This window comes from Cricetulus griseus, chromosome 7 (assembly GCF_003668045.3).
Source record: "Cricetulus griseus strain 17A/GY chromosome 7, alternate assembly CriGri-PICRH-1.0, whole genome shotgun sequence".
NCBI classification, from domain to species: Eukaryota; Metazoa; Chordata; class Mammalia; order Rodentia; family Cricetidae; genus Cricetulus; species Cricetulus griseus.
Genome location: NC_048600.1, coordinates 117,530,507 through 117,554,252, shown reverse-complemented (window position 1 = coordinate 117,554,252; position 23,746 = coordinate 117,530,507). Strand labels below are relative to the sequence as shown.

Genomic DNA, 23,746 nt, shown 5'->3' with positions numbered 1-23,746 from the left:
AAAGATCAGAAGTTCAAAGTTATCTTTAGCTATTAGTTAGAAGCCTATGATATGTGATGCCCTTTCTCAAAATAAGAACGAAAATAAAGCAGAGGGAAAAAAATTAAAACTTTTAAAATATGTCCCATTAGTATATGTATTCAAAGATACTATCTTTATGGCTGTACATCTGCAGATAGCAGTGAAACCTTTGAAATACATGTTTATAGTATAGTTATGACCATATTATCAATTCTCTTTTCTAAAACATTATTGAGAATTGGCACCTATCATTGTAAAATATGTTGTCAAAACTATTAAAACTATATGATATATGTATGTTTACAATAACCCATCACAAAGGCTACATATTGAGAACTATGAAACAAAACTCAAAAAGAATAGACTATGCATAGTCTCGAGGCCAGGAAGCTATTGAAATAGCATGATTAGGGCATCTGCAGAGACCAATGAATAACTATATCAGATAATTGTTAGGTAGTTATCTCTAGGACTTTGTCTCCATTGTTCCAAAAATTGGAATGTATTTTTATCATTTGGATCTTAGCTTTTAAAGGCAGTCTATTTCCAAAGCAATAGCTATTGTTCACTTTAGGTCCTTGTCCTTTTTCTTTAGTTCTAGTGGGTGGAGTACTCTACATTTGCAGCTCATTTTTAAATCTGCCCCTAAGATCCTCACTGCCCCTAAGACTGATTTGCCATTCTCTTCCTTTTAGACCTTCTAATTTAAGTATACTGCTGCTTTATATATGCCTTGATGACTTTTTGACACCTTGATTTCAACCTCTTCTCAGTTTTGGGATTTTGCCATTAGAAACCCCAAGTCCTGGAGATGGATCCTATTTACAAAACTACACTAATACACCTTCTGTAATTGACGTGCCATCCACCGGAGCCCCTACAAAAAAGGTATTTTCTGTGTAAAATGCAGTTTGGGTATTGATTAAAGAAACTTACTTAAAATTCCAGTCTATTTCAGAGGGAATTCAGTTTTATATAATTATTTCCTTAGAGTTACTGACCAAACTGTAAAAGAATGTTGTTGTCATAGCCTACCAGATATATCCAGACACATACATCTAGTTCATTTCATTATCTAATTAAAGAAATGTCCACAAGCTAAGATGGTTTCTATCACATTGAACAATTATGTCAGACAAGGCAAGCAAAATCCAGTAAATGAAACATTAGAAAAACTAAAAAGAAATAATGATGCAGAAGAACAGTATCCTTAGAATTTAGAAAGGGACTAGGTGGTTTTTTTGTTTTGTTTTGTTTTTTGTTTTTTAATTTCCTCAGATTCCTATTTAACTGTTTTACTAAGTGAAAAAGGAAGAATATAAAATCATGCTGTATATATTTCCTTTTATTTATTAATTAATATTGAGACTAATAGCTGTCTTTTTAAATACAATATAGTGATAGTAATGATTGTTTTAAGATGGCATTATATATTCAGAACTGTTTTCTTTGAGAAAATACAGATAGAAACACTATAGTGTCTTTTATCGTTTGCAGTGCAATCTATAATCACAAACCTTAGACTTTTTGTGTTTTACAGTCTGTTGCCAGAATGGGCCAAACTGGAACAAAGTCTGTCTTCTCACAGAGTGGAAATAGTCGAGAAGTCACTCCAATTCTTGTCGCACAAACACAAAGTTCTGGCCCACAAACAAGGTATTTATTATATTTCTTCAAAGTAATATATATGCTCCTTCAAGATTATTTCCTTCTTAGGTAGACATATGGCCTCTTTAGAGCAAGTACAGCTAGATTGGTTTCTTTCTTTCTTTCTTTCTTTCTTTCTTTCTTTCTTTCTTTCTTTCTTTCTTTCTTTCTTTTGTTTTGTTTTTGAGACAGTGTCCTGGAAATCAGTATGTAACCAGGCTAAGATCAGGCTACCTCCACCTCCCAAGTGTATGCCACCACACATAGCAAATAGAGATTTCATTCTCTCTCATTATTTATTTCTGTACACGGGTCATAAAATCAGACTTCCGATTCAGAAGCCTTAGAACTGTCACAGATGACAGTCTTGCCTGTCTAAGAGGAGTCACCCTACCTGTGGTATGGAGTGGTGATTCTAATGGGGAATACCCGGTTGCCCGGGTCCTATTAGAAGAATTATTTGTGTGGTTGTTTCAGGGTCTTTTGTTTTGCAGGGCAGGCAGTTGTTACTGTTTTATTGTTTTTCCTTTTGACCCTGGATGGTCAGGAACTCATTGTGAAGCCCACACTAGCTTTGTACTGGAAGCAGACCTCCTGCCTCAGCCTCCTATATGCTGGCAGGGTTCACTTCCTAAGCTACAGTAATGAAGTGCAGACTGAGCTCCTGATCTGGGAGTCCAAACTTCTTTTGAACAAGACCTTGAATACCAGTATTACAGAAAAGGCTTCAGATTTTGGAGTTGTTCAGATGAGGAGTGCTTAACTAGTAAGGATTTTTATACAGTATCACAAAATCCAGAATTACTGAAATCTGAAATACTTCTCATCTCAAGCATTTTGCCCAAGTGTTACTGAGACTGTTTCACAAACGGGGTGTCTTAAAAAACAAATTTATTCTCTTCCTTTTTTCTTTTCTTTTTTTTCTGAATTCCATGTTGCTAACAATCTCTCCTAGCTTTAAAACATGTTAAGTTTGAAATCAGAATGTTGACGGGAACATTTCCTCACTAAAGTCTATAAGGAGGATCTTTCTAGTTCAGGCCCTCCTTAGATTTGTGCCAGCATAATTCAGTGTTTGCCTTTGTCTTGACAAGACGGTGTCTATATCTAGATTTCCCTCCTGTACGGGCGTCAATCATACTGGATCAGTATTCACCTTAATGACCTCATCTTAACTTGATTACATATGTAGAGACCCCATTTTCCAGATGGGTCTGGGCAGTAAGACTGGTATTTTTTGAGAAACCCAATTGAGTACTGCCATATTAGCAACAAAGCATTGCTTGGCAGCTTTCTCTTCTTAGAGAAGCTTCTTAGAGAAGGGCTTACAGTGTATATTTCAGTGTATCAAATGTGCCTCCCCTCTGTGTAATGTGAAGCCTGACAGTGGTTCATTTTGACACTCTTAGGGAATGTTATTACAGTGTTTTATATCCATATATATTATAACCCCACAATATACATTGTTTAAACCTTAAACCAGTCATTTTCTTTTATAAAAAGAAAAGCAGTCTATTTAATTTTTATTCACATATCTAGTATTGCTCGTGGTCTTTCAGCAGATTCACTCCAATCTGGTATCATTTTCTTCCATCTCCTGTAGTCTCAACTGGTATTGATTTGTTTTTTCTTTTTTCTTTTTATTTTTTTTTCACGTTCTGACTGGAGTTTCCCCTCTCTACTTTCTGGAAGTCTTTCTATTTTCTAGGCTAGCCTCACTAGGCTCAAGCAGTCCTCTTACTTCAGCTTTCCAAGTAGCTAGAATGACAAGTGGGTAATACTGTACCCAGATGTCATTGTTTTTTGTTGTTGTTGTTTTACAGTTTTTCAAGACATGGTTTCTCTGTGTAACATTCCTGGCTGTCCTGGAATTCATTTATAGACCAGACTGGCCTCAAACTCACTGAGATCCACCTGCCTCTGCCTCTCAAGTGCTAGGAAGAGCTGCCTGGTGAGGGACTATTCTAGATTAGATTGGTCTGGGGATTCGTCTATGAGAGCTTTTCCTAATGGGTTAATTGAGGTGGGAAGACACACCCTGAACATGGACAGCACCTGTTTGTGAGCTGAGCTCTAGACTGAACACGACTCTGCTTCCTGGCTGTGGATTAAAGTGACCAGCTTTATGGAGCTTCTGCTGCCATGACCTCCCTAAACCCCACAATGATCTACCTGTGAGCTAAAACAAACCCTTTGTCTCTTACATTGCTTTTGCCAAGAGTATTTGAAAACCAAGTTGGACAACTGGTAGAATTACCCATAAGTTATGAAGGATTTAGATTTAGTCCATAAGCTGTCTGCTTCCCCTTCTCCCTTTTATACAGGGTCTCATGTGTCCTAGGATGCCTGCAAACTTGCTATGTATCTGAGAATGACCTTAAACTACTAGCCTACCTCCCTCCACCTCCAGAGTGCTGGGATTACAAGCCTTCAGCAATATACTAGATTTCTGTGATGCTAGAGAGCAAACACATGGCTTTGTGCAATGCTAAGGAGCTGTATTCTCAGACCCATTGCCTTTTGTTGTTGTTGTTGTTATTTGAAACAGAGTCTCACTGTACACCTTACCCAATCTTAATTAGACCACTTTAGGGTTTAAGTTTACTTTGTTCTATTTTCTTTTGAGACAAGGTCTCATTCTGTAGCTCAGACTGACCTTTAATTGAGAACCATCTGTCTCAATTTTCTTTATTATAGAAATTATCGGCATTATTGCTACCATGCCCAACTAAGTTTAATTGAATTCCAAGAATAGAATTCTTGGGGTTGGAGAGATGGCCCAGTGGTTAAGTTTGCTTTTTATTGCAGAGAACCTAGCTGCACTTCCCACCACCTACTTTGGGTGTCTTACAATTGCCTGTAACTCCAGTTTTAGGGAATCTGATGCCCTCTTCTAGCCACCTGCACACCTGTGGTACATATATGTTCATGCAGCACTGGTGTGTGTGCATAATACAAAACATAGAAGGGTGTAGAAGTACACACCTTTACTCACAGCACATGGGAGACTGAGTTTGAGGCCAGCCTGCTCTGCATAGTGAATTCCAGGACAGCCAAGGGATACATAGTAAGATCTTTCGAGTGAGTGAGTGAGTGAGTGAGGAGGGCAGAGAGAGGGAGAGGAGTGTGAGAGTTTGCAATTGGGTCAGATTGATGGCTTAGCAATTGAGTACTTTCTGCTCTCATAGCGGACCACCATTTAGTTTCCAACATCAACATGGTGATTCACAGTGGCCTGTAACTCTAGTCCAGGGGATACAGCACCCTCTTCTGGCTTCTGCAGGCACCAACTGTCCTTGTGGTGCACTTAGGTACATGTAGGCAAAAAATTCATAGACATAAAAATGACTTTTTTTTTTTAAAGATTTTATTTATTTATTATATATACAACATTCTGCTTCCATGTATATCTGCATACCAGAAGAGGGCACCAGATCTCATAACAGATGGTTGTGAGCCACCATGTGGTTGCTGTGATTTGAACTCAGGACCTCTGGAAGAGCAGCTGGTGCTCTTAACCTCTGAGCCATCTCTCCAGCCCCCCAAAAATAACTTTTTAAAGTAGAATTCTTCTGTCGTGTGGTTTGCCTTACAAGTAGACCTGTATACAAGTGATGATCATACTCTTGTCCAAGTGAAATAAAACTTTAGTTAGTTAAGCGTCTATTTATTCTAGTAGTATTTGTTTATTGACAGATTCTGTACATTTAAATTATTCATGCCCAACTTTTCCTTTTACTTAACATTTTGTACTTGCCAGTGGGTGCTCCAGACAATTGTCTAAAGATGTGTTTTTCCTTTATTCACTCTGAAGTTTCTTGTGGATTACTTTAAATAAAAATGTCTAATTTCAGTTAGTGAAGATTTTCGCAGCACTCTTTCTCGCACTCTATAATAAATGGGATTTGTGTTGTTGTTGTGGGTTTTGGGGGGAGGGTGTCATGTGCATGCTGGTACATGCTATGCACTCAGGCCAAGATTGCAGCGTTACCTGGGTCTAGACTGACTGGCAGTTGTGAGCCACCCAGAATGGGCACTAGGAACAAAGCTTGGGTCCTCTAGGTGAGCATCAAGTACTTTTAACCAGTGAGCCATTCTGTTAGCTTCTTAATTTTTAAATTCTGAGTTTTCGTAGAGACCCAAAAGGAACTAAACAGAACCAGTTTTAAAATATTTCTATGATGAATGCATGTTTTAATAAAATAGAATTGAGACAATAGTTAATGGTCATAAGCTAAATATTAAACGTTTCTGTTTGTTTTAGTACAACACCTCAGGTATTGAGCCCCACTATTACATCTCCCCCAAATGCATTGCCTCGAAGGAGTTCCCGCCTTTTCACTAGTGACAGCTCAACAGCCAAGGTAAGGATGACTGTCATGGTCATTTACTGTGCTAAGATTTCTGTGCATTGCTTGGCCCCATCTCAAGCAAGCAAAGGGTTTGTTTTCACCTTGTTTAGAGGACTCCCTATGGAGCTCAGGCTGGTCTGGGAATTTGCCGTCCTCCTGCTTTAGCTTCTCGGGTGCTGGGACTACACAGGTGCACCACCATGCTGTACTAAATCATTTTTACGTGGTGAGCTAGCTATAATTTTTGTTGCTCTCTTTGGTTCTTGGGTAAATATGTCATTCTTGAAATGACCAAATTATAATAAAAATGTCAGCGTCTTAATCAGGAAATAAGGCTGGAGGGAAGATAAAACTATTTAAATGTAGTACAAATGGATTTTTTGTTCTGGAAGAATAATCCTATATCATAAATGTTGTGGTTGCTTGCACAAATGCATTTGTTTGATAAAATTACTCTATATATACACATGCAAAAGAATTGATATAAGTGCTGGGAAATGTCCATGGTTCTGTAGCTTACATGTTACCACTGAGGAAAGAATGAGTGGAGATTTAGTCACGTTACTATCTTCCTAGAATTACTTTAAAGGTAAAAGCAAAAGATGAGAGAACGCTTTGTTTCTTGGTCTTCTGACTGACGTGAATAATTTACCTTTGATACATCCAGTTAGTGGTTTTATACAATTGATTACAGTGCTTTGATATAGTTAATTTTGCATTTTGTTACTTTTAAATAGTGATTTGAGAATGTGATCCACTCTGAAGAGAGCTGCCCTTGGTGCAGAATAACATCAGTCACTATTAATTGTGTGGCTTATTGTTGTATTTAAAATGAAAATGACTGGGCTGTTGACTCATTCCTGTGATTCTAATATTTGGGAGACTAAAATATGAGTATTGCTTCAAATTTTAGGTCAGCATGAGCCAAAAAGTAAGACCTTGTCTCAAAACAAAAAACAAGCAAAAAAAAAAAAATTGCTTTTTGAAGACTTTTTTTTTACATATAGAATTTCTGATAAGGAAAACAAAAGACTGTTGAGGATTATGCATTTCTTTTACATGAGTACTCAAGAAAACGTAAATGGAGACATCTAAAATAATGAGTATGACAAGCATGACATTTTATCCCTTTTTACAGGAGAATAGCAAAAAGCTAAAAATGAAGTTTCCACCTAAAATCCCAAACAGAAAAACAAAAAGTAAAACTAACAAAGGAGGAATAACTCAACCCAACATAAATGATAGTCTGGAAATTACAAAATTGGACTCTTCTATCATTTCAGAAGGGAAATTATCCACAATCACTCCTCAGATCCAGGCCTTTAACCTACAGAAGGCAGCTGCAGGTCTGTTGTAAATGTTTCTGTGGTTCTTGTGTCTTTAGTTTATTATACACTTATTTTGATAAGTTTCTTCATGCCTTCATTGTTCTTAGATAAATACTGGCATTAAAAATGTTCGGTTTTATGTTTTTAAATTTGTGTCCTTTTTTGTATTTCTGTTGAATATATATGCCTACAGAAGCCAAAATAGGTGTGAATCCTATACTGGAATTACAGATAGATGATTGTGGGCTGCCATGTGGATTCTGGGAACTGGATGGAAAATGCTCTTAACAACTGAGCACCCTTAAAACATTTTTAAATTGTATTTGAGAGAAAGATTGTGTGTGCGCATGTGTGCATGTATAGGTTAGTCATGGGAATCAAACTTGGGTCACCCGGCTTGGTGGCAAGAGCCTTTAACCACCAAGCCATCTTGCCAACCAGATACTGGAACTATATTTTAAAGGAGTAATCTGGTTAGCTTTTTTAGAAAACCACAGTTGTGTTTTTCTCCTTTGTTTATTATATTGTTTTCTCCTAGAAGGTTTGATGAGTCTTCTTCGTGAAATGGGAAAAGGTTATTTAGCTTTGTGTTCATACAACTGCAAAGAAGCTATAAATATTTTGAGCCACCTACCTTCTCACCACTACAGTACTGGTTGGGTATTGTGCCAAATTGGACGAGCTTATTTTGAACTTTCAGAATACATGCAGGTAAGTATACAAAGATGCCAGTCCTTCAACTTTTTTTAGTAGTATTTTTTTATTTTCCTGTTTGTATAGATCATAATCACTTGCTTGTTGTTTGTTTGTATAGCTAATGCTTGCTTTGAATTCACTGTATTCTTCCTGCTAGCCTTGAAATCACAGGCATGTGCCACCACACCTGGATCTTTGTAATTGCTTTCCATTTTTATTTTATTTTTGGGAGGCAAGACCTTGCTATGGGCTCACCTTGAGCTCACTGTGTGGCCCAGGCTGGCCTCACACTTGCCACATTCCTCTTCCTTTAGCCTTCATTCCTAGGTAATAATCACTTTTGAAAGATTTCAATAGTTTCTGAAAACTTTGAAGGCAAAAGATACCTGTATATGGCCAATTGCTGTGTCTTATATAGCCTGTGGGGATTCACACACACACACACACACACACACACAGGGTTTCTCTGTGTATCTTTGGAGCCTATCGGCACTGGAGACCAGGCTGGCCTTGAACTCACAGAGATCCACTTGCCTCTGCCTTCCGAGTGCTGGGATTAAAGGCGTGAGCCACCAATGCCCGGCATTGTTGTTGTTTTTTAAGATATATTTATTTATTATTTATTTATTTTGTATTCAGTGTTCTGCCTGCATGTATGTCTGCAGGCCAGAGGAGGGCACCAGATCTCATTACAGATGGTTGTGAGCCACCAGGTGGCTGCTGGGAATTGAACTCAGGACCTTTGGAAGAATAGCCAATGCTCTTAATCACTGAGCCATCTCTCCAGCCCCCTTTTGGAAGTTCCTAGCATACAACTTTTAAGAGAATTGAGATAACTTACAAAACAGCAAATTGACTCTAGATGCCAAATCAAGATGTTTTGGCAAAAGTTTCCAATTTTATAAATGTCCTTTCCTGTAGCTGGAGAATGACTCAATAGCTAAGAACGCTTGCTATACTTGGAGAGATCCAGTTACCAGCACCCACATCAGCTCACAACAGTCTATAACTCCACCTCCAGGAGATCTGATGCCCTCTCTGGCCCTGGGTACCCACATACATGTGGCATACATAGACAAAAGTAGATATTTCAAACAAAAGCCCTTTTCTTATTTTCTGTCATCTTCATTTCATTGAATACAGTCCAAATACTGAATTAAACATTTAAATGTTTTGAATTTACTAAGGTGATGAAACTAGATGATTTGTTGGATTTATAGAGTTTTTAGAACAAGAAGCACAATTCCAGGAATCGTGAACAGTTTGAGGAAAAGAGGAACCTGATAGCTACAGAGAGACCTTAGGAATGGGCAGTTGGTATCCAGCAGATACAGTGCTGGTCATGGGCCAGTGCTCAGTGTGCCCTGGGATTGGCAGCCATCTGACCTTGTATATTCATTCCCTCAGAGTTCCTACCCAGCCTTTCAATTCATTCTCTCCCTGCCCTCTCTTTAAAATTGTATTTTGTATGTGGACCAAACATGTGCCTAGTGCCAGAAGAGGAGGTTAGGTTCCCTGGAACTGCAGTTTCAGATCATTGTGAGCCACCGTATGGCTGCAGGGAAGCCAAAGCCAGCTCCTCTGCTGAGCAGCCAGTGCTCTTAACCCCTGAGCCGTCTCTCCAGCCCCATCTTTCCCCTTTTATAGAAGTTTCAAGTTTCGTGTCTTTACCCATAGATAAAATACAGAAACTGGGCTACATGTGAGTGTGCTTGCTTCAGTGTTTGACTTCCCACAGCTGGCTTGTTCAGTTGTCCTTCTTACTAATTCACATAAAACACAGTCCTTGCAGAATCTAGGGCCTTTGAAGACAGTGACCAGCATTGCCCTGTATGTATGAACTGTAGCAACTTGTTTCCTCTTATTCCTTTTTTATTTCAGGCTGAAAGAATATTCTCAGAAGTTAGGAGGATTGAGAACTACAGAGTTGAAGGTATGGAGATCTACTCTACAACACTTTGGCATCTTCAGAAAGATGTTGCTCTTTCAGTTCTTTCAAAAGATTTAACAGACATGGATAAGAATTCACCAGAGGTATGGTAACAATTTGTTTAATAATAGTCATATTTTTTTACTTGTTTAATGAAGTGTTTATTATTCTTTTTTAATACTTATTTTTTTGTGCATTGGTGTTTTGCCTGCGTATGCCTGTGAGAATGTCCAAATCCTCTGGAATTGGAGTTACAAACAGGTGTGAGCTCTCATGTGGGTGGCTGGGAATTGAACCCAGAACCTCTAGAAGAGCAGCCAGTACTCTTAACATCTGGGCCATTTCTTCAGTCCCCTATTTAATTATTGTTTATCAATAAAAAATCAGGAGTCAGATATCAGTCAGACCTTAGTGATCAGAGAAGCAATTAGTGGCTTCCTCCCTCTTCATTTCTTCCCCCATGTAAAAGGCAGGTATTGTGTAAACTGCTGTAACCCCAGCACTTCTTCAGTGAGGAAACAGGATAGGCAAACCTCTAAAAGCTTTCGGGCAGCTAGCCTGCTGCACATAACAGAACAACACAGACCCTGTCTGTCTCCAGCAAGGTAGAAGTCAAGGGCCAACACCCACACACCTAAATGTCTGCACACACAGTTCCTGGGATCAAAATTAAATTTAGATACAAGAAAAAAATTAGAAACTTAATTTTCTACTTTTTGACAAGTTTTTTTGTTTGTTTTGTTTTTTAATGAAGCATAAAAACTTGTAACTGGCCGGGTGTTGGTGGCACACGCCTTTAATCCCAGCACTCAGGAGGCAGAGGCAGGTGGATCTCTGTGAGTTCGAGGCCAGCCTGGTCTACAAGAGCTAGCTGCAAGACAGTTTGGTCTAAAGAGTGAGTGCCAGGATAGGCTCCAAAGCAATAAAGAGAAACCCTGTCTCAAAAAAACAAAAACGCAAAAAAAAACTTGTAACTGCATGTGTTTTTTGTTTCCATTTTGCCAGGCCTGGTGTGCTGCGGGGAATTGTTTCAGTCTGCAACGGGAACATGATATTGCAATTAAATTCTTCCAAAGAGCTATCCAGGTTGATCCAAATTATGCTTATGCCTATACTCTATTAGGACATGAATTTGTGTTAACTGAAGAACTAGACAAAGCATTAGCATGTTTTCGAAATGCTATAAGAGTAAATCCCAGACATTATAATGCATGGTAAGTGTAAAGACAAAGTCTTATTAAAATCGTGTGTGTCTATCTGTCTGTGTCGCACACATTCCAACTAAGAGTTTGTTTTCTTCTTCCATTGTGTGGTTCCCAAGAATGAACTCAGCTTTCCAGGCTCGGCAGCAAGCACATAGCCCTTAGTGACTTTTCCTTTTTTATATGTATGAATGTTATGCTTGTGTGTATGTTTGTATTATGTGTATCTTGCATGCCTGGTGTCTTCATTAGGGTTTCTATTGTTGCGGTGAAGCACCATGGACCAAAAGCAAGTTGGGGAAGAAAGTGTACACTTCCATATCACTGTTTGTCATTGAAGGAAGTCAAGACAGCAGCTCAAACAGGACAGGAGCTGATACAGAGGAGTGTTGCTTGCTGGGTTGTTCCTCATGGCTTGCTCAGCCTGCTTTTTTGTAGAACTCAGGGCCACAGTCCACCGATAGCACCACCCACTATTTTTGTTTGTTTGTTTTGTTTTTTAATGAAGCATAAAAACTTGTAACTGGCCAGGTGCTGGTGGCACACGCTGTAATCCCAGCACTTAGGAGGCAGAGGCAGGCAGATCTCTGAGTTCAAGGCTAGCCTGGTCTACAAAGTGAGTTCAAGGACAGCCGGAGCTAGCTACCCAGAGAAACCCTGTCTCAAAAAACCAAAAAGAAAGAAAGAAAATGCCCTACAGGCTGGCGCACGACCAGTCTTATGGAGGCATTTTTTCTCTCAGATGATTATAGTTTATGTGAAGTTGACCGTTGTCCACAGAAGATAATCCAATTCCTAGAACTGGAGTTATAGATGGTTATGAACTGCCATGTGGGTTCTGGGAACCAAACCCAGCTCCTCTGTAAGAACAGCAATTCCTATTAACTTCTAAGCCATCTCTCCAGCCACCCTGCCCTTATTTGTTTTCTTTTTTGACACAGGGTTTCTGTAGACCAGGCTGGCCTTGAACTCAAGGATCCCCCTGTGTCTACTTACTGAGTGTTGGGATTAAAGGCATGCATGCTGCTGCATACACCCAGTTTTTAAATCACTCTCTTAAGTAAGAAATGCCTAATAAATTATTGGATACCTAGTACATTGTTTTTAATCTTGTATTTTTTTTTTTTTTAATGAATTGCATATTTGTCCTTTCTGGGTAGTTGCATTGCTGAAAAGATGACCAAAAAGAAATATTACTAATAGACAGTGTAATTTCTGAGATTTTGTTTCTTTATTAGAAAATGGTAATAAGTGTTTTCTTGAGTCTTCTGAGTTTAAACAACATTTAGAATTTAGCCATGAGTGGCTGGAGACATGACTTGAAGAGCACTTGCTGCTCTTGCAGAAGAACTGAGTTGGATTCCCAGCACCCACATGATCACAGCCATCTGTGTTCCAGGGGATTCTGACCTCCTCATTCACCAGACAAAAATGTGATACGCATACATACATGCAGGCAAAACACTAATACACATAAGTAAATATTTTAAATGCAGTGTTTTAAGTATTTTATTTGAAGGATTAACAAAGGATACCAGGAAATGACTCAGTGGGTATAAACCTTGCCACGCAATAAGCTCAAGCCCAGTTGTAATCTAACCTCCTCTCCAGCTGGCATACCATAACACTTGCGAGCATTCACACATCATATACACACAATAATGTACACAGATTTTTAAATAATTTAGCAGAGGAGCTGAAGAGATATTTCCCTCCTTAAGAGTTCTTGGTGCTTTGACAGTGGACCTGTTTTCTGTTCCCAGCACCTACATGATGACTCATAACCTTCTGTAGCTCCAGTTCTAGGGGATCTGATGATCATTTTTTACTTTTTTGAACACTGGGAGTACACATGATATACATACATACATTCAGGCATGTACTGTAACACATAAAATATAAATAAATAATTGGGAGGGGTATTTAGCAGAGCCAAGAGTGATGGTGCATACTCTTATCCCAGTACTCAAGAGACAGAGGAAGATAGATGTCTCAATTTGATGCCAGCCTGGCTTGCCTAGCAAATTCTAGGACAGTCAGGGCTGCATAGTGAGACCCTGTCTCAAAAGAGGGGGAAAAATAAATTTAACAGTATCAACAAGATGTCTCAGTGGCTCAAGGCACTTGACACACAAACCTGGCAACCTCAGTACAATTCCTTGGGACCCACACGATGGAAGGAGTCCTCTAGCCTTCACGTGGGCCCCTCAGCGCGTGCACATACACATAGTATTGGAATGCTTCCTTATAAGTTTCACTTTTTTTTTAAAGATATATTTATTACTTATATGGTGTTCTGCATGCATGCATGCCTGCAGGCCAGGAGAGAGCACCAGATCTTATTACAAATGGTTGTGAGCTACCTTGTGGTTGCTGGGAATTGAACCTGGGTCCTCTGGAAGAGCAGCCAGTGCTCTTAATCACTGAGCCATTTCTTTAACCCCTGTTTCACCTTTTCAGAAGAATTAATTAAAACTTGGGCATGGTAGCACATGCCTAGCTGCAACTTAGATTTTTCTATATAGGAAATTCCAGGCTAGCCAGAGCGGCATAGCATGACTCTGTCTCAAAATCAAGTCAGGGAGGGGAGCTAAAAATTTAACCCACTTAATAAAGTGCTTTCCTTACATGCACAAAGCCTTGGGTTCTGTCCCTAGAACTACATATACTGTATCTAGTAGCTCCTGCTATAATCTAGTACTAGTGAGATAGAAATGGGGATTAGCAGCTCATGGTTATCCTTGTCAACATCACGAATTGGAGGCCACCCTAGGATGCATGAGACACTGTCTCAAAAATAAATAAATATAAAATAGTATACATATCAAACATTTGTGAATAATAAAGCATGAAGAGGTCATAAGATCCTAGCCTATATAATATATATGTAAACATATAAGTGTGGATAAAGTCTAAAAGTTTAGAAAGGAGGCCAGAGGTGGTGAGAAAAGAACAAAGTATAGGCAAAAGGATACATTAGCCAAGTGATTTAAGACTTAATGTTTTTCCCTTTTCAATTGCATTTAAGGTTTTCCTTGGAGATTTGTGAATTCAGCTTTTTTTGCACGGTTACACCAAGAACCATTTTCACATTCCAAAAGAATTCAACATGTGTTATTCCTTTGAGTCAGTGATTGTGAAAAACTTGGTCTTTTAACTCCATGAAACATTAGTACAGTAGGAATTCAGCTAGCCCATGAATAGATTTGTGTGTCCACCCACACAACAGAGACATCTTTTCATTTAGATATTTTTCTAAACAAACAAAAAGTGTTCTGAAAGAAAGGTTTTACTAACCTGCAAACCCCCCCTTTTTTTTTCTTCTGTTTAAATCATCCTATTTTAGTATTGCTTAATATGTAAATTCTATTGCTATATAAACAATTGCTGGGCTAGAGACATGGCTCAGAGGTTAAGAGCACCGACTGCTCTTCCAGAGGTCCTGAGTTCAATCCCCAGCAACCACATGGTGGCTCACAACCATCCATTATGAGATCTGGTGCCCTCTTCTGGTGTGCAGATATACATGGAAGCAGAATGTTGTATGCATAATAAATAAATAAATCTTTTAAAAAAAAAGAAAAAAAAAACAATTGCTATACATACAATAAAGTGTGGTTTAGAGAAAAGAAAAGAGGAGATTGAATTTACCAGAGCCAGACATGGTGACACATGCAATTATTCCCTAGCTGCTTGGAAGGCTGAGACAGGAGGATTGCTTGAGCCAGGAATTGGAGGCTAGCTGAAGCAAATAAAAAGATTAATTTAGGTTGTGGTGACCCACACCTTTAATTCCAGCACTGAGAGGCTGAGATCTCCATGAATTCAAGGCAGCTTAGTCTACAGAGTGAGTTCCCTAACAGCCAGGGCTGCATAGAGAAACCTTGCTTGGGAGAAGGGGGAGGAGTAATTTAGCAAAATATTAGCCACACACATAGTTACTCTGCAAGAATTAACTTTAAGTCTATATTAGAATAGTGAGTTTAAGGATGTAGCTTCTTTTTTTCTCCATTATCATAGTTTTACCTGTTTGGTTAATTTATTGTAAAAATAAATGCTTCTAAAATGCTTCAATGATTTTTATTATGACTGCTAAAACTTTCTGTCTCATTTTTTGCATTTGTGTATTAAAATGTCAGGTACCATAACTATACTGTTGGTAGTTTAATTAAAGTAGCCAAAAATTGTGTCCTTAAAATTGTACTTTTTACAATTTCAGGTATGGTTTAGGAATGATTTATTACAAGCAAGAGAAATTCAGCCTCGCAGAAATGCACTTCCAGAAAGCACTTGATATCAACCCTCAGAGTTCAGTCTTACTTTGCCACATTGGAGTAGTAAGTGACCTTTAAACACAGCTCTGTTACCTCCCCTTTAAAATAGTTTAAGTGACTTCATATTGTTGTAAAAATTGGGCTTTTTTTGTCAATGAAGCAGTGTCTTTTACAGCTGTAACACACCTTTTGACTTTGATTAAGAAATGCCTTGTGGGGCTGAGGATGTAGCTTAATTGCTATAAATTTGGTCTCTAGCACTGCAAAAACCCGAGCATGGCTCACACAGTCTTAACACTTCCTAGAGATAGAAACAGGTAGATAACAAATTCAAAGTCATTCTCAGCTATGGAGCAAGTTTAAGGCCAGCTACAGTGTAGACTGGGCTACAGTGAGACCAGTCTCCAGAAAGGAACGGGTTGTGGAGAAGGGGTGGGATACTTGTGTTTGTATATTGTTTGTTTGTTTTTTTGTGTATTTGTGACTCAAATGAAGTTTTGTTTAAGAAGAGATGTTTCATTTTTAATTATGTGTATAAATGTGTCTGCTTATCTGCAGATGCCCAAAGAGACCAAAGGCATCAGATCTCCTGAAGCTGGAGTTATAGGCAGTTGTGATGCCTGGCATGGGTGCTGGGAAGCAAACAAATTCTGCACCTAGGCAAGAGCACTCTTAACCATTACACCATATCTCCGGAGACTTACTTTGTTTCTTTTGAGACAGTTTTATGTCTGTAAGATATACTTGAGTGACATGGGATTCATGAACAAGTTATTTGAACATAATTTAATATTTAGAGTATCATAATGAGCATTCAGAAATGTCCGCATAAATGATAATTTTCTTGTGAAGGGTAAAACCAGGTTTTACAGATAATTACATGGTAATTATCTGCTATAAAGATCAAATCTGGGTCTGGAGAAGTGGCTCGGTGGTTATGCAGAGGACCCAAGTTTGGTACCTGGCATCTGCTTCAGGCAGCCCACAGTCACCTGTAATTCCAGCTCCAGAGGATCTAAGGGCCCCTGGCCTCCACAGGCACCTGCACTCAGTGCATGTGCACACATACATACACACACGCATGTATGCATAATTCAAAATCTTCTTTTAGATATTAAATCATGATTATTATCATAGGCTCACAGTAGTGGGTTTAGGAGTCTGAGGACTTAGGATTTTATCCTACAGAAAATTATCTAAACACCTCTGGAGTTCAGGGTGCTTTTAACTAATTACTGTTATTACTGTTGTTGATGTTGTTGTTGTTGTTGTTGTTGGGGTCAGAGAACAGTGTAATTGGCCCATTCTTCTATCTTGCATGGGTACTGGGGATTGAACTAAGATCAGAGTCTTTACTAGCCGATCAGTTTTGCTGGCCCTCAAATGTGCTGTCTTTAAAATGGAGCAATTGCCAGACTCACAAGAGAATTAGAGATAATCTATTAATCACTTAGTATCTTAGTTCCTTTTCTGTTGGTTGTGATAAAACATCATGACCAAAGGCAATGTAGGATGTGTTTAATTTAGCTTACAGTTTCAGAGGGTTAAAGTTCATGATGGTGGAGCAAAGGAATAAGAGAACCCTGGGAATGGTGTGGGCTTTTAAAACCTCAAGGCCTGCCCTCAGTGACACACCTCCTCCAGCACAACTCTGCCTCCTAATCCTATCCAAACAGCCAACTAGGGACCAGTCTCATTCAAACCACTACATTTAGTGATGAGTTACTTAGTTCACGTAAGCCAGGTAGACAATCCAACTAGATTACACAGCCTTATTTCTAATAGTTTTATTCTTGATAATGGTTTTGAGTTAATGTTGTTTGCTCCTTACCTTTCTTTAATAATATAAAGACTGATTTTTATTTCTTGAAGGTTCAGCATGCACTCAAAAAATCAGAGAAGGCTTTGGATACCCTAAACAAAGCCATTGTTATCGATCCCAAAAACCCTCTATGCAAATTTCACAGAGCCTCCGTTTTATTTGCAAATGAAAAATACAAGGTAAGTTTTATATTAGTTTCTTCCATATTTTATTACATCTCTTTAAAAACAAAAACAATGCCGCACAGTGGTGACACATGTCTATATTTCCAGCACTTAGAAGGCAGAGGCAGGTGAATCTCTGTGAGTTCAAGGCCAGCCTGGTTTACAGAGCAAGTTCCAGGACAGCCAAGGTTATCCAGAGAACCCCTATCTTGAATTAAAAAAAAGAAAGAAAAGGTTTACATTTGTCATTTATTTATGTGAGGAGGGGTGTGTACACATGTGGATGCCTGGGACAGCTTTTTGAAGCCTTGTGTTAAGTACTTTGACATCATATTTTCAGGCATAATGTGATTATTTCTTTTTTAAGAAGCATGGTAACAGAAGCAGAGTTCTGACCACTGCATCTCTAAGCGGTGGTGTGTATGTAGGTTTTCCATGTTATCTGGTGAATACCTACCATCTGTTAGTCTTTTAACACATCATTTTTATGCATTTTATTTTTACCCCAGTGAGAAATTAATGCAACACAAAGTATGTTGATGATGTGCTTGGAAGCTCTTGTGATTAGGAATCTGCACTTGTTTAGTGCTCTGTAAAATTTTGTTGTTTGTTTTTTTTTTTCAGTCTGCTTTACAAGAACTTGAAGAACTGAAACAGATTGTCCCCAAAGAATCCCTCGTTTACTTCTTAATAGGAAAGGTAAAATTTGAAGTCTTGGTCTTATGCTGCAACTTTGTAATAAATACTAAATTCTTTTTCTTTCTTATTTTAAAGACTTGTTTTTATTGCCCAGTAGTGGTGGTATACACTTTTAATCCCAGCACTGGGGAGACAGGCAGGAGATTTTTTTTTTTTTTTTTGAGTTTCAGGTCAGCCTGATATACAGAGCAAGTTCCAGGACAGCAAAGGTGACGCAGAGAAACCCTGTCTCTAAAATCAAGAGCAGATTTGTTTTTATTTATGAATATGTGCCAAGTATGTTCTTCCTTCTCCCGGTGGAGGCCAGAAGAGGGCGTTGAATCTGGAGGAACTCGAGTTATATAGACAGTTGTGAGCTGCCATGTAGGTTCCATAAACTAGACCTGGGTCTTATAGAAGAGCAGCAAACAATCTTAGCTGTTGAGCTCTCTCTCCAACCTCAACAGACACTAAAAATAAATATTATGTAGTGTACAACATCTAATACTTAGCAAATTTAACTGGATTCCTAAACTAAGGGCCATGGAAATAATGGATTTAGCACTAGCATTTAAAAGATGATATTCTGAGCAGTGGTGGTGCATGCATTTAACCCTAGCACTTGGGAGGCAGAGGCAGGCAGATCTCTGTGAGTTGGAGGCCAGCCTGGTCTACAGGGCAAGTTTCATGACAGCCAGAACTGTTACACAGAGAAACCCTGTCTCAAAAAACCAAAAAAAAAAAAAAAAAAAAAAAAAAAGATATTCTAGCTGGTCATGGTAGGGTTTGGCTATAATCCCAACACTTGGACACTAAGGCAAAAGGATTACCCTAGCTCAAAGCCAGCCAGGACTGTTTGTATATGGACAGACATCTTGTCTCAGAACAGCCAAGAAGGAGCTTTTGTAGTCTTTCTTCCCATTGTTAATATTCCAATCAGTGAGATTTATTGGAAACTCCATACCTGAAAAATAGAGGCAAGGAATTCTGAACGTAATACCTGATTTTACATATGTATGTGTTTATGTATGTATATGTGTATATACACACACGCACATACACACACACCCAAGCGTGCGTGCGTGCGTGTGTGCTAATGTCAAGTCCTCCGTGGGATTAAAGTGTCGTCCCCACCTGAATGGACTTAGAGTTCAGGCATCAGAAGCCTAATTTGTTTTTAAGATTGTGCTGTTGAAGAATGAAATGCTGCTGTCTCTTTATAGGTTTACAAGAAGTTGGGTCAGACTCACCTTGCCTTGATGAATTTCTCTTGGGCTATGGATTTAGATCCTAAAGGAGCCAATAATCAGATTAAAGAGGCAATTGATAAGCGCTACCTTCCAGATGATGAGGAGCCAATAACCCAAGAAGAACAGATCAGTGAGTATCTTATGTAAGCTTTGTAGTGTTCAGAAAGCTGCCCTGTGCAGAACCTGTGGGCTACTTTATTTTCTTAACAGCAGCATTTTCTTTAAAGAAAATTTGGGGGAAATTAAGATGATGCAGTACCAGAGTCCATTTGCTATCAAGTAATTAGTTGTAGATAATAGTGTTCTATATTATGACTTTGAACCTCAGCTCTACAGTAGCAGTTCTGGGCAAATCAAAAAAAAAAAAAAAAAAAATCTAAGCCGCACGTTGGTGGCACGCACCTTTAATCCCAGCACTTGGGAGGCCAAGGCAGGTGGATCTCTGTGAGTTCGAGGCCAGCCTGGTCTCCAGAGCGAGTGCCAGGATAGGCTCCAAATCTACACAGAGAAACCCTGTCTCAAAAAACCAAAATAAAAAAAAAAATCTAGATTTGTATTTATTAATATTTATATGTGTTATATAAGAGAATTGGAAACTTCCTGCGATAAAACTTAGTAAACATCTTTAAGTAAAATGCCTAGCCTACATGAGACCCTGTCCCCAAAGAGCTATTATCATTATTTTAAAAGTAAGTCAACTTCCAGGCATGCTATAAGATGTAGAACTTAAAGCCAGGCCTAATGGTGCATGCCCTTAATCCCAGTCCTGGGGAGGCAGAGGCAGGTGGATCTCTGAGTTCTAGGCCAGCCTGGTCTACAGTGTGAGTTCCACGACAGCCAGGGCTACACAGAGAATCCCTGTTTTGAAAAATCAAAATATATATATGTAACTTAAGATGTGCTGTATTAGATAACATTAGGGGTTTTGTGTTCAGTGGGGTCTCATCTCTGAATGTAATGAAATTTCCTGAACCAGTGAAATGCATTGGTCCCACACCTTATGTTTTTGTTTTTATAGTGGGAACAGATGAATCCCAAGAGAGCAGCATGACAGACGCAGATGACACACAACTTCATGCAGCTGAAAGTGATGAATTTTAACTTCTGGAAATCAGACTTTTGCAGTTGGATGTGTGGCTAGTGCTGACATGTTTCTTGTCCCTCCATATACTGAGTCTTAACACTTGAGCCGGCACGGTCATCATCTTCACTTAGACCATAGTGTGCCACTTTCATTGGACCCTGACTGTACACAGAATGAAAGGCAGTGCAATCTTTAGCTGCTAACAGGACTGGCTCTTTTACCAGTATGAATGACAATTTGGGGGGAAGGGTGGGGAACTTTTTCTTTTTTTGTTTAATCTACCTTAGTTGGAAAGCTATCATGGAAGGAAGAGTTATGTTTTGTCTTGAAGGAGCCATTAGATATGGGAATGGTAATGAACCAAAATTTCTTGGTCATTTTTCCAAAATTCTGTTTTGTTTTTTTTTTTTTCCTTTGGTTCTGTTCCTGTTAGAGTGACTGACCTTCATTTCTAGGTTCTTCAAGAATGGTGTTAGCAAGTGCCAGATGGAACAATAAAAGACATTGCCTATAACAGAGTAAGTTCATTGCCAAGGAACATAACTTCCCTTAAGCTTGGAGTGTCTCATAAACAAATGTGATGGGCCTATTGGGACTCATGTGGGAGTCAAATATCCCTCCATACAGTGTACACTTATTCTTGGCAAGAATGTTTGAATGTCTAACCAAGAATTTTAATTTATTCATCTTCAAAGTGTTGATCATTGTTGGTATTGCAAACTTTAAAATTGGTCCTAAGATACTGCCTCTTCTCTTTGAGCTCTGTGGGATTGCCTGTAACATTCACAAATGATGGAGTGGTCCCTGATGAAAAGCCAAAACCAGGCTCTGAATAGCCACTTATGTTTATATAAAAAGAGTCAGTATGAGAACACTAAAGAGAGACTTTGGAGATCATGATAGAAGCCTTAATATAGTTGGAGTTGTACCTAACCGTGAGTCTGCATCTTTTCTAGGAATGCAAGTAGAGTGCAAGAATGTGTGACCTTTTTGAGGTCAAGTCCATTCTTTTCAGCTCTCTGTGACATATTGTTGGTAGTTTGAGTCACCAAAACTTATACTGAGAGTAATTAATTGGATTTAAAATACTGAAAATTCTTAGCCTGTGGAAAAGTTTATGAAAGAGACAGATTCTCTTCTGAGTTCATCATAATATGGTTAGTGTGTTTGGGAATGGCCACTGTTTTAAAGATCTAATTATGCATATAAATGGGAATTATTGGAATTTCACAGTAACAGATTTAAACAGTCTTAAATTGTGTATCTCCTTTATTGTAATGTATTGAAAATTTTAGAGAAACTTTAGTTAACATTTTATTAAGTGCCAATGTCAGAATATAACAAATTATAGTTTCTTATGAGTGACAGGCCTACAGTTATTATTTTGGATAATTTGATGAAGGAAAAACTTAACTCACTGGTTACTTGTATTTGTTAGTCAAGCTGTGAAAATAAGGTGGATTACAAAAGATGTGAAGAAAATGTTTTAGCCTGTAGGCTCAGTCATTTCCTGTCAGTTACTTAATCTTCTCATCCAGATGTGAATTAGATACCATTATTAATTCAAGTCAAAGTCTTGGGTTAGGTATTAGGTGCCAGAGAAGCATTTGAGATAACTTCCTGCCTAAATCTATGTATGTGTACTGTCTAAAAAGAAATAATTTATGAGGAAAAGGAAAAGTTGGGAATAAATGAATATCATTAAAAATTCCCAAAAGCTAGCACTTCATTCTAACAGATATTCCATTTTATTATTCATTAGTTATGTAAAATTTAATTTTCATTTCTTTTATTTTTTTAATTAGCAAATCATAAGCCAGCTATATACATATATATATATTACATTATCAGATCTAGAGTTTCATAGAAAGCTTTCCCCTGAGTTCTGTTGCAGACCTAGAGAAAGCTAAGTGCAGAACTTTATTTGCTGAATGTAATTGCCTTTTTTTAGTAGGAATTTATGTCCTGTGCCAGAGAGAGTTTCTGGTACTGATTTTGAGACAAAGGATAGAGGCATAGTTGTGGCAGTGGCTGGCTATAGAGACAGTCACAGACACTTGGCCAGCTTTCTGTTTCCTCACACCTGCTTTTAACATCTCCATACTGGAGCCTTATTGCCACGTAGTAGCCATTTCTTCTTAGGTTTCCTTTTCTTTCTGTCTTTTCCTTTTTTTTCCCCTTTTTTGTTTTCTTTTTGCAGAATAGGGATCAAACAACCAGAAACACACTTTGGTAAGCCCAATTGTTTGTTTCAAATTTCAGACATGCGCTGAAGGAAATTAAGAATACTAAGTACTTTGCTGTCATTTTTCACACCTTTACATGTGTATACATATATAAATACATACTCTCACACAAAAGTATGTTAGCGCATTGGATTTTTTTTTCCCGTGGAAATGGTTGTTGCACCAGGATTTTAGAAGGTTAGAATATTTTTCAGGAGAACAGATGGTACTCAAAATAATGAAAGGTGGTCTCTTAACTCTTTCTGTATTTTGTTACTTAAAATCTTTTATCCAAGAACTGCAAGTAACATTTGAACTATGCTGCTGTTGTACCTTAAACAAAACTCAGTGATAACCAGTGTTTAGTCTATTAAAACATTCTTTTTGAAGAAAACAGTTTGAAAGTCTCTGATTAGCCAGAGTACGGTATAGGTCTTCACTGAAAAAAAAGTGGCAGACAGCCCATTTTCTTTGGGAAAATGCAAGTGTGGGTGTGATAAGTGTGTTCTATTTGCATTGAAACAATGTACTTTTGTGTCTTCTTTTTGCTTTTCCTGACTTGTTTCAGAAATTGTATAGTCTTTGGGGGGAAAGTCTTTTCTGTTAATATATTTACAGTTCATTAAAGGATATGGAAAATCCAAATAAATTACTTTTGAAAGCAGTTTATAATCAAGGTGTTAAAGCTGTGCCCTCTGCACTTTTATACTGCATCACAGCAGCCTAGTGATGAGAGATCAGTTTCATGTTCTATTCCACTCTTTTTAATATATATATTAAAGTTCATACCCTTTTTAGTATTATTTGGAATTTCAAAATAAATATTATGACAAAAAACAATGCTAATTTTTAGAATATATTATTTTCAAACTGCAGAACCTCTCCATCAGCAGCTGCAAGCTTGCAGGTCATCTGGTTAGCAGTTCATTCTCCAGTGATGTCATTTCTGAAGTTCCCTTAGGACACAAGAACCTTTGTATTTACAATTTAAGGTCCAAAGCTAGGCCTGGTGGCTCACATCTGTAATCTCAGTGTTTGTAGATTGGAATGCTCTGTGCTCAAAGCCAGCTTGG

The 23,746-nt window shown here is 38.3% G+C and overlaps 1 protein-coding gene across 8 annotated transcripts in view; it reads left to right on the top strand.

Moving 5' to 3' along the window:
• Positions 1 to 23,513, top strand: part of Cdc27 (cell division cycle 27) — a 45,271-nt gene extending 21,758 nt beyond the window's left edge. For 3 of the 8 annotated variants that reach the window (XM_027427876.2, XM_027427883.2, XM_027427884.2), the window contains 12 exons: positions 795 to 909; positions 1,544 to 1,677; positions 5,933 to 6,032; positions 7,159 to 7,366; positions 7,887 to 8,059; positions 9,926 to 10,078; positions 10,980 to 11,188; positions 15,396 to 15,513; positions 17,323 to 17,451; positions 18,061 to 18,135; positions 19,338 to 19,494; positions 20,383 to 23,513. In XM_027427876.2, the coding sequence (XP_027283677.1) occupies positions 795 to 909; positions 1,544 to 1,677; positions 5,933 to 6,032; positions 7,159 to 7,366; positions 7,887 to 8,059; positions 9,926 to 10,078; positions 10,980 to 11,188; positions 15,396 to 15,513; positions 17,323 to 17,451; positions 18,061 to 18,135; positions 19,338 to 19,494; positions 20,383 to 20,465 (1,654 nt within the window). In that variant the 3' untranslated portion in view covers positions 20,466 to 23,513. Of the gene's footprint in view, positions 1 to 794; positions 910 to 1,543; positions 1,678 to 5,932; positions 6,033 to 7,158; positions 7,367 to 7,886; positions 8,060 to 9,925; positions 10,079 to 10,979; positions 11,189 to 15,395; positions 15,514 to 17,322; positions 17,452 to 18,060; positions 18,136 to 19,337; positions 19,495 to 20,382 lie in introns of those variants that run through there. The other 5 variants (XM_027427880.2, XM_027427879.2, XM_027427878.2 and 2 more) reach the window with 5 other exon arrangements.
• Positions 23,514 to 23,746: the final 233 nt, after the last annotated feature.